At 43.9% G+C, this 18,320-nt stretch overlaps 1 protein-coding gene across 1 annotated transcript; it reads left to right on the top strand.

Moving 5' to 3' along the window:
* Positions 1-453: 453 nt before the first annotated feature.
* LOC139334771 (proline-rich transmembrane protein 3) lies at positions 454-17,896 on the top strand. The gene is made up of 4 exons (XM_070967931.1): positions 454-879; positions 8,927-9,795; positions 9,901-10,224; positions 13,439-17,896. Exons 2-4 carry the CDS (start codon positions 9,006-9,008, stop codon positions 15,454-15,456), a joined length of 3,132 nt encoding a protein of 1,043 aa, XP_070824032.1. The 5' UTR covers positions 454-879; positions 8,927-9,005; the 3' UTR covers positions 15,457-17,896.
* The last annotated feature ends 424 nt before the right edge of the window (positions 17,897-18,320 follow it).

Raw genomic sequence — 18,320 nt, 5'->3', positions numbered from 1 at the left:
CAGAGTAGAAGCAGTCTTAGCAGCATGCCCAAACTAGAGTCTTGTGTTTGTGTAAGACGGAGAAACAATCAGAGGGGGGGATGAGGAGGAAGGCATTGAGCCAAGATGCAGCATGAGGAAACAGTATCATCTTCGCTCAGGCTTGCTCGCTCCCCTTTACAAACCTGGTTGGAGGGCAGGAAAGGAAAGGAGGCTAGAGTTTCATGCACAGCTCTGTTTCCAGCTTATTGTCCTCCTTGCCGCTGCACCACTCAGCCAGAAATGTCAGGTACCCCCTCACCTGTCTCCACATGACACTCCTTAACACTATCCAGCCGCTTTCACAGCCCAGTTTGGTGCATGACATCTTTTCAGCTATAATCTGTGGGGAAGAAGAAAAAAAACCAAGAACCTGAATAGTGGCACTGCATGCAGAGCGATGATGTCAATGCCAGTGTCGTCATATTTCCACTGGGCACTGTCTAAACAGGCTGCCCTCTGAAAGGTGGATGAAGTGACACGGTGCTCAATCTGCAACTGCGTGCCGGACTGCAGTTGCGTAACAGCCGTGCCAAGCAATAGGTTGCAGGCAGTCGTGTTTATCCGCTTGTGAGATAAAAAAAAATGAGAGGGAGGGAGCGATGTGGAGGGAGATGGAGCGGTTGGAGGGGGCGTACATCTCCTTACTAGCTCATGGCAAGAGAGCTGGCAGTGGCACAAGGCTGCTGAACGCAACCTCTCTGTACTGTATGTCGAAAGAAGACCGTTTAGCGCGGACTCTTGTACTCAGCGTCTAACCTGGAATAACGCTGCACTCCTCCTTTAGCTAACTCGGCATGTCCTAGTCCTCATATCCTGCCGCAGAGGACGCCATCGGCGAGGAGCCGCACAGACCTGCAGGTATGTTTGATGGTGGACTTGATAGTAGTTGTGGAGCGGCTGCTATGCGGCGATACTTTGCGCAGTGACCCACGCGTGACGTCGCCTCTACCTGTGCCGCGGGGCCAGTCGTGGGTTCAGGCTCACTGGCTGTTCACGTTAATTTAACACACTGGGGCTCTGTCGGACCTTCACGTGTTTTACCTGTACGTGGTTTCCTGCGTGGTCCTGAAATTGTGTTTGTTGTTGTTGTTGTTGTTGTGCGGAATGAGCTCATTTTGTCAGCAGAAGCCTTCGCGGCTTCTTCCTACCTTTAGGAGGGCAACGTCCACACTAACGTCTACCCTGGTGTTCGTGACCAACGGTCAATAACGTTATCAGATGACTGTAGTATAAAAAATGGCGTGGAATGGCCCCCTCTATCGATGTAAAGATTTTGATTAAATCCAAAAACTACTCTAGACCTTTCACGGTATCAAAGTTTACACGGACACTTAACTAACTTGTTTACTTAAGATAAATTACAGTTAGCTCCTTAGCTACTTAATTACCACCAATTACAGGAGTGTAAGGCAGCATAGAGGAGGATGTGCCTGGAAAGACAAATATGCTCTATTATTTATTTATCCAGTCACATTTTAAGTGAAAAGTGAGAACTTCAGTTCACTAACTAGCCGATCTCTAGTAGTAATATCTTCATGATCATAGTTTATAGGGCTGCAAGACAGATTAATCTGTGGATCATTTCCTCTATTTATCGGTTAATTGCTTGGTAACAAAAAAAATGTAGATTGCTTTTTCCCAAAGCCCAAAGTTGCTTTCTTGAAAGTCATGTTTTGTCCCTGACTCAAAGATATTCAGTTTACTCTCAAAGAGGGGTAAAGAAACCAGAGAACATTCACATTTAATTAGCTGAAATCTGAGAATTTAGACATCTAAAAAAGAAATGACTCAAAATGATTAAGGGATCATCAAAATAGCTGCGATTAAATGATTAATTGATTAATAGCTGACAACTAATCAATTAATCGACTAATCGTTGCAGCTCTACTTGTTTGTCTGACACATCCCACTTCAGGTTTTGCCAGTCAGCGTCTCCTGTTTCATGAATTTGCATTGCAAATCTCAATGCCCAAATATCTAAGGAAACGTAAGAAAAGGCATTTGAAAAGGCTTGACTGTCCGGAAAGTGGGAATACACCTTGATGAAACAGCAACAAGTGGGGTACTCTTTCTCCATTTGACCACTGCTGGCAGGTGCGCAACATGTTGCGTGTGTGTTTACAGCACTTTTACGAGGGTTTTGCAAGATTTAGGCACAAGGGCTGCGGCACTCAGAGGATCTGGATTCACCTGTTCCTCATCAGGATTTTAACGCATCCCGGCGGAGGGAGAAGGCAAAAAATGGGGAAACTGGGCCAAACCTCTCTCACTGAGAGCACGCAGGCAGAGCTGCTCCAAAGTGCTACTGGATGTAACACAGAGCCCAGCCAGACAGCTCAGATTCAAAAGAAAAACAGCACCCCCTGATCCACTGACAAGAGAATAGGCCCGATCCATTTGTAAAGCAGCTCAGCAGAGATTTACCGGCTGCTTTGATAGTGCCTGAGAGAAGTGGGGTTTTGAAAGAGTAAAAGGGTGAAACAGGCCTGAGGATGATCCATGACTACTTACCTCAGTATTGAGTAGCCTATAAATGGCTTACTTTAATGGCTTAGCTTGTAAAAAAAAAAAAAAAAGGTTAGCATTCACCCATTTTTTGAGCCAGATGCTTTTAAACTGGCGGTACAGTTAAATAATACCTTCCAGCAAGCAGCAGACATAACACACTTCCAAGAACAGGCAGTCCTGAACTGTCAGTGTGGTGAAAAATAAAGCATCAATCAAGACATCGGCGTATCAGCACAAACCCACTAAACACTACACATGTTCTGTTCTTGAACTCTGTGTGGATCTTTCTGGCTGTGTGTAGACCAAGTACTCAAGCAAATGCATCACATTTTTATTTGAACATATGCACCAAGGACATCTATGTACCAGATAACACCTTTTTTATATTTATATATATACAGTCCTTTTGCAGATTGAGTGATTGCCACACAGCACACCACTTAACACAGCAGTCATTTTATTGCACCCAGCTGGAACAATGTGAGAGTCCTGGGTTGAAGTGGAGCTGTGGTTAACTCCCTGTAGCAGGCAAACAGTTACGACTTGTGATGCCTGTAATCTATTTTCCTGAAAGTGTTTTGTGGCTTGACTTGGTTTAGCAGCTGTCTGAATCAGTCACCACACTTGCTATCTCTCAGGGCGTGTTTCTGGGAATGTGTGTGTGCTAATTTGAAGTTCTGAATAACACTCAATTCATAACTATTCACTGAATCTGTGTGCACATTCTTTGCATGGTCACCTGTTATATGTCAATATTGGTAGCCTGTGTTTTACCGGCGAGTGCAGAGGCCTGCGTCTGTCAAGATGTGTGTCACAGTGCAGTTAAGAGCCTCCCCCTATAAGGCTGACCTTCAGCCTTTGATCTACGGCTCGCATGAAGGCGGAACATCAGTCAAAGAAGTTGCAGGGTCAGCACTTTAAAAGCTGGACATCCACTTCAGCGGGGGATCAAAAGCATCCACAATTGGTTCTGGAGCCTCCTCTCTTCATATAGCAAGACCTTGCTGTGTGGTCGGTTGCTCCACTGGAGTTTTGACACCCCCCCCAGGCAGTGGAGTGCCATGAGAGAGGCATCGTTAACAGGCTTTAGTTTGTATTAAGAGCTAAATGAACAGCTTTTACTCTAAGGCAGAGGTCTAAGGAAGTTGGGTGACCTTGCCTGGAGACTTCCTGGAGAATCTATAATGCATGCAAAGAGCTTGCATATCTCCTGATATATAAATCAATTTCATTTATGCTGAAGAGTTAAGTGCCTGCTTTATTAAATTATTTCAATGAAGTAGCTATAATTGAAATAAGCAAGAGATTATTGAGGGTGCTGTTTGCAATCCATATGTTATTTCAAGGTGTGGAATTTTTAACGGTCAAATCAGCGACCTCCCCCACCACCCGCATACCAAGTTAACCACACATACTCCCTCTCCCATTTCCCCCTTCTCTCTGTTTCCCTCTCTGTCTCACACAAATTCACCTACATACACTGCTTCACAGTCTCACCTCTCCCCATACATAGCACAGTACAAACAAGTTATACATCTGTATGGCAAGTAATGCTTAACTGAGGAACTGTTGCAGTGCACTGGTGCACATTGACAGACAGCTTTCTGCTGGTTTATTCCAGTTTCTTTCTCTGTGTTTTCATCTCTTATCCTCTCTGTCCATCTTTACTATTCCTCTGTCCTGCTGTCAGTGTGTCCATTCTTGCCATCACTGCAGAAACCCTGTTACTCTACCTTTCTCGCCTCGTTATCTGATTCATACTGTTAATTTCTTGTCTTTTTTTTTTTTTCAAATATTTGTTTCATGCGCTTCCCCATCGTCCATTAACAAGCTCTTGTTCTCAGCTGAGAGCCTCTCTGCTCAGGAGTGACTGAGTCTGTTAAATCCTGCTCATTAGAGAGCCTCCTTGACACTGGATGCGAGTCAACTCAGGTATCGGGCACTCAGTGAAAGACGTGGTGATGTAATCTCATTCACTGACACACAGCACAAACCTGTGTCCGCACATATTCACACATACTGTAGAACTGCAGTGATTACTTGATCAAAACAAAATCAATGACCAACTATTTTGATAATCATTTGAGTCATTTTTCAAGCTAAAACGTCAAACATTTGCTGGTCCCAGCTTCTTAAACGTAAGGATTTGCTGCTTCTTCATGAAGATTATTGGCAGATTAATGAATAATGAAATTAATCATTAGTTGCAGCCCTAACATACTGAGGGCAGGAGCATTTTTAGCCATCTAGCAGAGACGGCAATGACGGTCAGTCGGTCCACACTTTGGTCCAGACTGGAATATCAATTATTGGATGTATTGCTGAAAAAATCATGGCCAGACATACATGGTCTCCAGAGGATAAATCCTCCTCACTTTGGTGTTCCACTGACTTTTCCTTTTGGCATTTGTGATATTTGATTGTAAATGTTTTAACAGCTATTGGATGGATTGCCATGAGATTTGGTGCAGACATTCATATCAACCTCAGGATAAATTGTAGCAACTGTGGTGAACCCATCTTTTCATTTAGTGCCATCACCAGGTATACATTTATTTTGTCCAACACTTTGGTTTTTACCAAAAACCTGCAAAACTAATGACATATATAAACAGATATCTGCATATGAATGCAGAATCTGTAGGCAAGGGGCAAGATTTTGGTATGGGAAGCATTTTGGTTTTGTAGTCCAAGTATTGACCAATCACATTTGGGCGGGATTTGGTTTCATGCAGGTAAACAGTCTGTGTGGAGATCAAAAGAGGCATAACGCATTGGCTTAAATACAATCTCGGAAGCTGTTCACTATCGTCTGATGATAATTTAGCTGTTTATTAATATTTTTAAATTATCTGCATTCATATGCAGGTAGCTATAGAGATTAGCCAGAAGGTCAATACTTGCGCTGATGCAGTACAAGAGTTTCAGTATTCAGTAACAGTATTCTGCACCTTACTTTGAGGAATATGAACATGTTTTTCTAGAAAACACTTAATTTCAGAGGCCAAAGTTCTCAAATTATGTGGTCCAAACACAAATAGCTGTACAAGATCTTTGCCTCAATAAATTCTAGTCCAAAATTATGTTTTCAATTAGGAACTGTCTGATCAAATAACAAGATTTCAGTGCTTTCTTTCAGTGCTTGAAAGTTTTCCATACCATCTGCTTGGGACACATTTCATTCATTACCAAAAAGTATTGAGGTTTGATATCCAACCCTAATTAAGACAAGTGTACTTCAGACCAATCTTTGTTGAAAAGACACAGATCCCTCTGTCCACAAACAGACTTATGTCTGTCCCTGGAAATATTCACTCAAATTAATGGAAAATTTGCACTGCCAGACTCTCTGGAATCTGGCAGAGAAGAGAGAGAATGTTTGCAAGAGAGAGATTCTCCAAAAACTTCCCTTCCCACTGACCACCCCACTGCCTGGTCCCTTATATAAAGCACGGACATTAGCTGGTCATGCTAATTCGTTAGTGTAGACATGACATCACCGCTGTAATGCTTAACTGATTAGTAACAGCTGCTGTTCTACTGACTCATGTGATTGAATAACCAACAGGTCGATACAGTGGGCAAGGAGTTTATAATAATCTTCAGATTGTCGCTTGCTGCTGTACTATTGGTTATTATCCGTGGGCATTTCCTGCCCTGGATAAAGAACGTATTGTGTGAGAGAGAGTGACGGCATCTACACAACATGCACATCCCACTGCAAATGAAATACAGAGAGATGTGTCCCTCGGCCCCGAGGGGCTCAACATGATAAAAATACTCGGACTGACCGTGCATCCATCTGCCCTCTCCCCGTGGACAGTCACAGAGGGATGTGCTGTCTTATTTGTAAGTGTGTGTCTCTATTTTACCGACTATTGAAGGGGTTGTGGTATTCAAGGGTGTGCGATGGTGGGCTGGGAGCATGAAGGGTTATATTCAAGCCAAACACCAAACCAGCTGATCACACTGATCTGGTCTTTGTAGTGTTTAGTTAGAAATGAAATCCAGCTACGCACATGGTTTCCCGTTCCTGGCCTGTAATTCAGACCGCTTAGAGGAGCTGCCAATCAGCCAGTATTTACTCTATTTGTATTAGCTCAATGGAAACTTGTAGTGAAAATGTCTAAATTCAGTCAAGAAAAACATTGCGGGAAACCACTGCTGTGTGTGTGTCTGTGTGCTTGTGCCTGAGATGAGATTAATGCTGACAACATTTCAGATACAGCAACAGAGTGTTCCTCTCCTCTCACTAGAGCTTATTAAATGCCTTTTTAAAACTCATTAATCTCTACTACCTACCTTCATGCACATACACGTAGGCTGATACATGCTGGATTACTCTGGATCAAGATAGTGGTATGTTTACTAAAAGTCATTTCTCAATAGTCAGATTGTTTATCTCCAGCTGCCAGGGACTGTGCTCATGCCGGTTAACCTCTGAGGAAAGGTGAAGCAGGCTCAGTTTCTCTGCAATGCCATCCTGGACAGACTGCCATGTCTTTGCTTGGACCACAACAAACCTTTTAACCCTGAAACGTGGTTTCCTCGTGACTCTTCCTCTCATTCTCTCATGTTCTGCTTCAGAGTCAGTTTCTATCAGCTAGCTATCTTAACGTCCCACAAATGTACAGCCCTCACCATTTCTCTCAGTCTTAATTTTGTCACAGATCCCCTCAGTTTTCGCCCCCTCCCTTCGCTGTACCCTCCACTGTCAGCCTCATTACCATCACCATGTCTCCTCCGCCTTCTCCACCTTTCCATCTGTGTCTTTCCCCTCCTGCCTATCCATTCTGTGAGTGTGCTCATTTCTTATCTCCACATTCTTAAATCCACCTTATCTCCATATCTTTGGGGCCATCTTTCAGCCCTCACCTAGGAGCATGCTGTTGGACCGTGTTGAAATAACTCAGGTTACTGTAAATGGGGGACAAAAGGAGAAGAAAGAAAGGGGGAAATCAGGAATTAATCAGAGGTTGGATTGGCCAACAGATGACTAGACTGAGAGCAGAAGAGGTGGCCGAGACAGGAAGGAAAATAAACACCGAGGCTACTGTGAGTGGGTGGAGATTGAGATATACTACCACTTCTATGACTCCACTCATGCACAGTTTTTCTCGTCAGCTCCTCTTGTGTAACACCACCAACATTTAGTAAACAGGGAAACAAAAGCACTCTGAGATTGCATTTGTTTTGCACTCATTTTCTCACATAGCTACGGTATGCTCCGTGACTTCCTGCTTGGTGACTGACCCCTTGTGCACCCACACATACTTAAACACGTTTTTCCATACACTCACACACATTACGCACGTCTTGCATGTGTTCATGAGCACGGAGTGCACATGCCAGCTGCAATAATGTCTCAGAGTGAGCTAGACATTGCTGCTGTGAATGGGCCCTTGGTGAGTCATGAGCTGCAGAATGAGTTTTCCCATAGGCGCTGGTTTCTATTTTCTGTGCTTTTCCTCCTAATGTTTCAGCTGAAGTTTCAGTGTCATCCTGACTGCTCCCCCAAGGTTATCTCCCACCGTGAGTCATAGGTAGAGACTAGTTTGAACAAGCGAGGTTCATGGAAGGGGTGTTTTTTGATGAGAGGTGCATGTTGAGGGGATGCGACTGACAGCTGTTTATCTAGATGGCTTGTAGGATTGTGTAATCCTCAAGGGCCTGGGGGCTTCTCTGTGCCACTGGGCTCTCTGAGCTTTACCACACTCAGCGTCACAGCTGTCAGCTCCTGACGTCCGTGACTCAAACAGAAGTAGCAGAAAAGGGAGCAGAGTCCCGCTGCTTGGAACAGAAAAACGAAGACTTAGGAGGAAATTGATATTCATCCAAAGAACATTTTATGGCAGAGATCGTGAGGAAAAAAGTCAATGTGTCCATCTGCCACTGAATGAAACCATCTGTGACTCCTTTTGGTGTTTTTGGCTCGATCATTTTGATGGTGAAACTTGTTATATAACTTACAAGCTGAACTCTTGCCTTTGTGTTTGTCTGTGTGTGTCGGCATATGTGCCATGTATTCTGAAACCAAACACCTCACCACACCCAGTGTGTCCGCTGGTGTCATGCTGCTAATACCTTGTGGGAGTGCCATTGATCTGCCCTCTGAATCAGCATGGCAAGGCCACAACATAATCTCCTGAAACTAGAAATCATCACAAATTCTCACTTATTCACACGATTTCACGAATTCAATTAGCTACGGACTGTTTCTGCTAAATAGACAAGAATTCTGCAATAGAGTCTGAGCTGAAATAGGTCTTAACTGTATTTCTGCACCTGTGTGGTATCATAATGTTTACATATCCACGGTGCCTTTTGTGTTTTTGCTTGTGCAGTTTATTTTATGTCATGAAATGCAAAAAAATATCTGTTTTTCTTCTGTCAACAGAAGAACAGTGGAAGGATGGTGTGACACACAGACAGACAACCAGAGGGACCAGTCACTGCTCATCATTCAGAAGCAGACCATGGCTCCTGTGCCCCTCCTTTTCATGGGCTTCCTCATCTCCCTCCTCCATCCTTTAGAAGCCCAGACCATCATTGGTTCTTCCGCCTTCCCCCATCTTGACCTCCCTGTTAATCCTTCACCTCAGCCAACCAAGCAGACTAGATTCTGGCCTTCTTTGCCTCCCAGAGGGCGCAGTGACGTGCCTATCAGAGCTACAGTCCAGGATAGAGGGACAACAACGAATGCAGTACAACAAGGGCAGAGAATTCCCCGTCCTACTTCACAGTCCACTCCTTCTTTTATATCTGCCCTCTCTACACAGAACCTCAGCAGCAGGCCAATTTTAACTCAACCAACTGCCTCCAGGCCCCGGACTGATACAGCTAGTTTAGCATTCAGCAGAGCTTTTGCAAAGGGAGATGTGACTACAAAAGGCTCAACTCCACCTCTGCCCACTTTGCCCTCCTCTGTTGTCGCTGAGTCTGCAGGTGTTAAGATGCTGACAGCAGGAAGTCCAGAGGAGGGATCATTCAAAGAGACAGATGATGATGATTTGCAAGGGTTGGGATCAGGTCATGTACCAACAGTGATGCTTGTGAGGGAGGAATCTCCTGTTCCAACGGTTGGTGATGAAATGCCACAGTATCAGCCACAGGCACAGACCGCCATATCTGAAGTTTCTGATGTAAAAACACCGCCACCGGACAGTCAGACTCTGAAGTCTCGTCTGTTTGTGCTTACAACAGCCAGTAAAACCTCTATGATGCCACAGGCAACGCAGGCGATGCCTCAGACTGTAGCGTTAACAGGTGAGAAATCAAACACACCACAATGAATGCTTTATGACAGTGTGGTGCTGTTCAGGTCAAAATCTTTACACCATGTCACAGATTTGTCTTTTCCACCATTTTTAGGTGAACTGACAGCAAACGCCCCCTCCACCACCAGAGTTATTCCAAGGCAGCACTCTGCAGCTGCGACAGTACCCCAGCCCACAACTACCACCACTGGCTCTGATGATAAACAGTCGCCGCATGCTGCAGAACAGCCAGCCACTGCCCAAAGCGGTGCAGAGTACAACACCTCAACACAGCAAGTCGCAACCACATCGACAAATAATATGCTTAGCACTACACAGGAGGCTGTGAGAACATCCTCTGAAATGACAAATCAACCCAACAAAACAGCACAACTTGGAAGAAATACAGCCAGCACAACTGTACAGTCATCAAGGACAGGTATGAAATGAGGTTCTTGTGCTGTGCAGTTGACTACTTTTAGACTGACCTTTATCCTTTGATAATTTAAATGGAATTATTTGTGCAGCTGGGACTTTTTTACTGGAACAATCTGGAAGAGGCTTCAAAGGAGGGAAAAAGCAGAGAAACGTTTCCATGGAAAGTGGGGTGGTAGTTGTGTGGGGTAGACACAGCGAGGGAAGAAAGTATGAGCAGGAGGTGAGAGGGAGGGTTGAGGCGGGGGCGGGTGGAATTGCAGCCAGGCAAAGAGATAGACAAGAGGAAAACAGGGTCTGAAAAAGAGGCTTTTGGGAATACCGATGAGAGAGGAGATTGGGTGGGTGAAAGTGTGGTACAAGAAAGGTAGAGGGATAGAAATGCAGGGAGTGGGGATGATAATGAAAAACAGATGCACAGTGAAAAGGATGAAGGGAGGGGAGTAAAAAAAAAAAATGTAGATGGAAAAGGAAAAGCATGACACATGGGGCGTATGAACCAGTCTCTTAGATACCATGAGAACAACATCTTAATGACTTTTAAACGTTCACTCTGCTTGCCTAGGAATACATTTACAGTCAAGTACGGTATTACAGTCAACAGCCCGCATCCACGGCAGTACCAGTTTGTACTGTATGTATGCAGTATGTCTGCTATCCGTATCTGGATTGTGTGTCCTATGAGATGAAACAGGATATTTATTTTTTAGTTCAACATGTGGACTTATAAAGCAGCATAAGCAATGTGTGTTAAAGAGAAAACTCAGGGGCAGGGGAAGGTTTAAGTGTATCCAGCTGTGAAATGTGATCAGCACATCTGGAATGTGTCTGGATCCCGCTCCCGTAAGAAAAAAAAAAGTTTGAGGGAAGGAAGTAAATCATACCTTTATATAAATAAAGACGTGTGTCTGTGATCTGTATGCAGTGCCCGCCCTTGTCAGTCTGAAAGTGAAACGTATGTGTGTGATTGGAGGGAGTGAGGGAGAGAGCCAGGAAGTGAACCACATGTCGGAGCAAGTCATTAGTCCGTGTGTCAGCTTTACGGGTGTCTTCTCCAGGGTGAGGAAAGGCTTAAAGTCCTCCAAGTGGCTGATGGTTTGAGTGTTTTACCATTGATCATGTTATTCCACCATCCATCAAGTTTAAATGTGCACTCACGTCATGCCCAGTCAAGCTGGGGGGGGGGGGGGGGGGGGGGGGGTTTGACATCTGGGTTTTTCATACTTTATGTTATACTACTTTTTTTCAAATTGCAGTTATCATCATGTAATCTAATATGAGCAAACCTATTCTTTTAATTATGTCATATATCATACCTCAAAAAGTCACACTGGTATTGGTTTATTCCAAAAGAATGCAGAATGAATGCACATCGCACTCTGTTGGACATCAGTGTTGGAGGAGATACAGTCTACATCTTAATGGTGTGTTGCTGAAGTGGTTAGTAGGGCATCGGTCCCATTTCAAAACAAATGAAATGCAATTAGTGACTTTTAATTGCATTTGAGAGATGTAGGTGTTACACGCCTGAAAAATCGGGAGAAATAATCACAAGTGATGAGGTGATGTTCCCTCAGCGAAAACTACAAAAATTCAATAATTTACAAATAAAAACATCCACAGGTTACCAAGTGTACACACCCCATTCAAGCTACAACAATAGACAGTATTTACCTGAGATAACTCTGGGAGCTTAAGGACAAAGTAGCTTAAGCTCAGTAAGCTCTCACAAGACTCACTTAAAGTGCATGAATCATATTATACATTCATCCATTCATTCATTCATCTTCTACACCCAACTATCCCTTTCGGGGTTGCGGGGGGGTGGAGCCTATCCCAGCTGTCAATGAGCGAGAGGCGGGGTACACCAGTCACCAGTCGATCACAGGGCAACATACAACCGTTCATACTCACACCTAAAGGCAATTTTAGAGTCACCAATTAACCCAATGAGCATGTTTTTTGTCTGGGGGAGGACCCCTGCTCTATTAGTGACCCCAGAATTGTGGTTTGCATGAAGTGTGTGCGTGTGAAAGAATTCCTTAGAAATAATTCTGGATAGATACCCTTAGCTTTAACTGATTCTTTGGTATCATTATATTTTATGCTTGCTGCCTTCCTATAAAATGTTTTTAGTAGTGTTGTTCACATCTTTTTATGGTGCTCGCTCAGTTCTTGCATGTTGTGGCTTTTTATTGGGTGTGTTATCTTTACAACTGAGTAGTTCAGAAAGTAATCGGTGATGAATGACCCCATGATTATGAAGCGGAAGGGTTTTTCCAGGGGATTGCAGGAGGAAAAGGTGGAGTGCTTTGAACAAACAGAAGTGTGTGTGCGCATGAGAAAACAAGAGAGAGAGATATAATGAGATGCCATATTGTCAAGGTTTTGTCTGAAGTAGTTACGTGGATGCGTTGTGACAATGTTTGGTATTACATAATGTAGATGTTCTTGTTAATTACATAATCTAATCCAATTAAAATACATAATTACCTGTTGTTATCCTGAGCAGTTTTGCTCAGCATAATGTCTTATAATATTTAGGAATATAACATGCATGATGTAGTGGCATGTAATTAAGCCATATTGACATTTTTGCATGTTATGATTGCTATTTCAGTTGTATTACAGGAGTGAAGAGCTTTTCTACGTAATTATCTTCTTTTGGTACTATAATGAAAATAGCAACAAAAATAAGAATACATAATTGGACTTTGGCTTGAATATGTAAACATTCTCTAGGTCTGTATGCTGGTATTACTTCATGTATTGTGCCTTCTTTTTGGATTACATATGCAATTGTGTGTGCCTTATTGAGTACATATACATGATGTGTAATCTGCACATTTCTGCAGCCACAAAAGGTCTGTGGTTTACATCTACTTTTCCATACTAAGCCATGTTTTGGGATACATTGTTATAGCTGTTGAGTAACAACATGCTAACTTGAAACTCAAAAAGAGGGGAGAAAAAAAATGATGCAAACCTGGGACAATGTGTTTGCAGAACTGACTAGGTTACAACGAAGATCTGAGAGAGCTCATGATTTTGATTGTGAGCTACTCCCCTCTAGTGGCTCTAACATAGAATTTCATCTACTTTCATATCATTGTTCTGCCTTTCAGATGAGTAGCATTATGAAAGAATTTGACTATTAGCTTCATATATTCAAAACTTGAGACCAAAATTCTGTTCTCTTTCTTTTTCTCTTTTTCTAGGCACCTCTTCCTTCCTTAGCACTGGTTTTGTACCTGTCGCCCGAACAAGGTTCAGCCCCACATATCAGACTGGTATTGGACAAAGGAATCGCTCCATTCTCTTAGGACATCCCCATCAATCTCCCCGCTCTACTAATCCAGCCCCCACTCTCAGTGCCAGTCCTTCCCCTAATGCCACACTTCTCTACTGGGGGGATCTGAGCAGGACGCTGGCTTTCGCCTGGGAGCTGCATGTCTACGGATCAGCGAGCCTCTTCCTCCTTTTGTTTGCTGGTGCTGCTCTCGGGCTCACCCTGTCCCCGGGCACAAACTGTCCTCATCGGGGTGCTCTTGCACTCGCCAATGCTCTATTATTTCTGGCTGGAGGCCTTAGGGCAGCTCTTTTTCTCATCGACCCGTATGGCACTCGGAAATTTCTCCCTCGCCCTGCTGTTACAGCCCTCTACAACTTGCCTCTACACCTGCTGGTGTGGACAGAGGCTGCCCTGGCACTGCTAGCATTGAGGGTGGCAGGAGTAAGTTTGTTACCTTCAACTATGGAGCATCCTCCTCTGGTGGCTGTGTTGGCTGTGTTGCAGTGTACCCTGCTGCTTGCCGCTGATCTGCTTTCCCCAGCCTTGTCCCCTGTGGTGCCCGTCACCCTTCAGGTCCTGTCTCTGTGCTGGGGTCTGGCTCTCTGTCTGGGCTTCCTCTGCTATGTCTTTCCACGTATACGCTGTCCTCCTATTCCTCACCCTGGAGTCCCTGAAGAAGCCAGGAGGAAGGCTTGGAAAGGGAGCAAGAGGATAGGGGTGATCCTGGGGAGAGTGCTGGCAGTGTGTGCAGTTCTGGGGGCTCTGTGCTGTGGGTTGCATGTTCATGCCACCTTATGGCTCTATGGACTGCTTGGAAACTGGACACGCTTCAACTGGGGATGGTGGTTGGTGCACTTCTGGGCCCGGCTCCTAGAACTGGCCTGGGGATTCTCCCTCCTACTCCTGGGTTCCTGGGTGTTCTGGAGGCCTCAAGGTTGCCGAGGAAGGGAGGAGGGTGGACCAGATGGAAGAGCAGCAGGAGACCTGCCGTCCCCTGGCCAATCTGTAGGCTCCACTCAAAGACATACCTGCTGGTCCAAGATAGTCCAGAGCTTGAGGGGGAAGCCATGTAGAAAGTCTGACAGTAATGGGGTGGGAGGAGGAGGAGGAGGAGGACCAGGGGAGATGCCTAACAACTGGGCTGGCCAGGAGCGTCCTGGAGCTGACATCAGCAAAAGTCTGATCAGGAACCAGAACCACGAGCAGGCCACGGCACAGCCACGCTGCGTCAAAGACAGCAACCGAGGAAGGAACCATAGGGGCCACTCTGCAGAACGGGGAATATCTGATGGCTCCACAGGCTCCCTGCTGAGACTGCAGGCACTGGGCAGGCCTCCACAGCGCTCAGTGAGTGGCAGTCTGGATCAGGACAGGGACACTTGCTTGTCTCTTTATGAGTTCGATCTGCGGCCCCCATCTCCCATTGACCTGACCCGCAGCATTGATGAGGCTCTGCACAGGGAACACCTGCTCGCAGGAGGGAGCTTGTTTCATCCTTTGAACCAAGCCTCACAGTCCCCCTCCCCAGGCTCAGGAGTCAGCCAGGGCCCCTGGCTCCGCAGGAACAGTGACCCTCAGCTGTTGTCTGAGAGCAGCGAGGCTCCAACAGAGTCTTCCATGCCACTTGGGGGCAGCGTTCTCAGCAGTGTGCCCAGCAGGCAGGTGACTGCTCCCCCTACCCCCTCCCACCAGGGTCACAGGTGGGCTGGGAACACGGTAGGAAGTGTCCCTTCATCAGTGTCCTGCCCTGTGTCACTCCGTCCCTCCAGAACATCAACGGGGCATCTAGGGGAGGATGGAGTGGACGACACACGGCCATTTATAACCCCTGACTCAGAGAGGGGCCGGGGGAGGGCTGGGAGACCGGTGGGGTCACGGAGTTACCTGGAAGTTAGCAGACATGACGACTCTGCCAGTGTCAGCAGTGAAATTATTGATCTATGAACAAAACCTTGGGCATGAGGATCAATGAACGTACTTCAAACACCCCATTTAAAGTGTTCCTAACCAAAACTTCAACAAATATTGGGAAAAATTGATCATCAAACTGCCTAAAAATAAATTATTTTTATGTAGAAGAGGGAAAATATGTAAAAGTGTCTCTGGGTGATGACCTTAAAGGATATCACCTAGTTGCCTTTTATCTTGTTGAAGGGTACTGTGTTTGTAGAACAGATATGGTATACCTTTTACTCTAAACTGGGAGATATAGCACAGATAAACAACACAGCACACTCATAACTCTTTTCATCTCTTTCTCACACATTTCCCTCTCTTTTCTGTCCTCTTGCATAACACTGATAGTATGGTATATCTTCAAATACACTGGGACCATAAATACAGTTTAAGAAGTCCCACAAATGGATCTTCAGCAGGTCCCTACTTGTGATTGGTATGAAATTAGTGATGGTGAATAATTTCAGCCTCCCATAACTTATGAAATGCATAAAAAAGTTTAGATGATGAACTCCCTGTCTTGGAACAGCACCACAGAGCGCTTCAGTAAGTTTGAAGGGTAAAAGATAAATGTGGCTCTAATTGTCTTTAGGTTCCATTTCTATTGTTTCTGTGAAAAAATATCTACATATCAACTATTGTGAATTTCATTGCTTTCATAGAGATTATTTGCTATTTTCCATATTTCAGTTTGCTTTGTGATGTAAACATGTGCCATACATAACGTTGGTTGGTTCTGTGCTATTTTTATGGTTCGATTAACCAGTTATTTGGGTTAACTCTCTATAGCGTCTTACCAGTATCATAGTGAGTCACCTGCAGATTACTATTTCTAAGCTCTTAACATGCTGCCGCTGTTGTCGTTGTCCACTCTGCCTTGTATGTTAATGTGAAGCTGGTTTCAAAAAGACAGGCAGTAAACAGCAGCCAGAACATGCAGACGCATGCTTACATGTGAAAGTGTTGCTGAGGCTTTTAGTTGTAGCTGAAACTGTCAGACTCCAAAATGAGATTTGAGCATTCCTGTGAGTTTAATGCATTTCATCTCATTATTTTGCTGTAGGACAAAGCTTTTGCAATCAATAATTCTGTACAATTGAAGCCTCTGAATGCATTTTTACAGAATTTGACTCAGAATATTCTAACATAATCATGATCCTATCAGTTGCATTGCATCAAATCAGATGGTGTGATATGTTAACTAATTAAAAGCTACACAGCTTTGCAGGGCTGCACCCCACATGACTAGCTTGGCATGAACCTCAGATCTCTTATACTTGGCCTAACTCAATAACAGAGCACTTAACTGTAAGCCTGAGCACTAGACTGAAGTATTTTACTACTCAAGAGGAAAATATCTTTCAAATATATGATGTATAAGCAACAATGTAAATAATGTTATTTTTGATGTTCATGAATAAAGATGTATTTGAAACATAGTTGTAGTTGTTACTGTGAAAGACAATCTAAAATGGTATTGCTTATGTGTCTGAGCTGTGCAGACAGTTATGCTATTGTGACATCAGATTGCGGCCTGTTTAGGACATGCAGAGCTGTGACAGTTGATACTTGACTGCAGAGGTTGTGTTAAGGACTTTCTGGACTGTGCTCAGGATTGTAATGGCAAAAGTTTTGCAAAATGAATAACTAAGGGTCTGCAGGATTTTGATTTCTTTTTTTTTTTTTAATCATTAAATGATGACAAAGGTATCGGAAAGAAACAGACAAAACACCTCACGTGGAACCATATGTAGTCTATTAATTAACTTGAATCTGTGTGGTGATCCTGACAATAGCCCAGTGGTTCTCTCCTCAGTCTTACATTAGAAAGGTTTTGTTCCAACATGAGATATCCTGTTTTGTTTTGTTTTTTTAACTGAACCTTGCTCTTACAAAAAATTTTGCTGGAATGCTATGATTAGGTTACTGTTGTGAATACTTAATAATAAATTTCAAGATGTGACATTTTCCTGGATAAGTGGATAAACATCATTTTGGAATGAAACCTAATTTATGCCTCTGTTCCTGATGAGAGCCCGTCCAAGACTTGTTTTCTGGTTACCTCAAGGTGACTTGCAGTACCTCCCAGTGATGTGAGATGCTTGATTTGTTTAGTATTTGCAGTACAATGGCCTTGTGTTGTTGTCTACATTCCGATGAACCCGTGATTTCACTGCATCATTTCTCGCTCTTACCTCTTTCACTTCATGACCAGGGTGGTACCTCCAGCACCTGTAGTGTTGCCCCCTCCACAAAGCAGTCCGTGCCATAGAAAATTCAATGTGCCCCCACCAGTCTGTAGTCACAGTGCAGAAGTACAGTGTTAGATTCATTTGTTTATTTTGCTCATTGAACTTTTGTTCTTGTATTTCTTGCTGCATTTCATGTCTGGATTCAAATAAAATTGAGAAAACTTGAAGACCCTTTATTTTCATTGTCGTTTATTATTTGTTATGTATTTTACTAAATAGTAAGCAGGAGACAAGTCAACAACAAAACCACAAAATTGAAGATCAGAGTTTCATTCTGTTGAACAGTCAAATGATTCTTCCAGTCTCCAACTTTTCCTGGAAAAAATATTTTTCTATCTTCTCCACTTTCTTTTCAAGTCTCCACCACATCCAAACATACAGCCAAACATATCTAACCTTTGCAGCTCAAAGGAGATATCTTAAAATCGTGCACTCCTTTTGCCATCTTGTTCTTGTTGTCAAATGGAACTTTCTGTGACTTGTTTCTCCAGCTCTGCAGTGGATTACAGTACCAGGTTCTTGTTTGCAAACAAGTGTAATATTAGCTTTTAAATGAACTTGCCTAAAGGGGAGCCTGGACATTTGCATATCCTGGAGTTA

The sequence above is a fragment of the Chaetodon trifascialis genome, chromosome 8 (assembly GCF_039877785.1).
Source record: "Chaetodon trifascialis isolate fChaTrf1 chromosome 8, fChaTrf1.hap1, whole genome shotgun sequence".
NCBI classification, from domain to species: Eukaryota; Metazoa; Chordata; class Actinopteri; order Chaetodontiformes; family Chaetodontidae; genus Chaetodon; species Chaetodon trifascialis.
Note: the sequence above shows the minus strand (reverse complement) of the source record. Positions and strands in the feature narration are given on the sequence as shown.

What these genes read in the sequence shown, in the direction of transcription:
- LOC139334771 (XM_070967931.1), top strand. Translation starts at nt 9,006, where the DNA reads ATGGCTCCTGTGCCCCTCCTTTTCATGGGCTTCCTCATCTCCCTCCTC. An exon ending in TCAGACTGTAGCGTTAACAG is followed by an intron (nt 9,796 to 9,900) that starts GTGAGAAATCAA and finishes CACCATTTTTAG; the next exon opens with GTGAACTGACAGCAAACGCC. An exon ending in TGTACAGTCATCAAGGACAG is followed by an intron (nt 10,225 to 13,438) that starts GTATGAAATGAG and finishes CTCTTTTTCTAG; the next exon opens with GCACCTCTTCCTTCCTTAGC.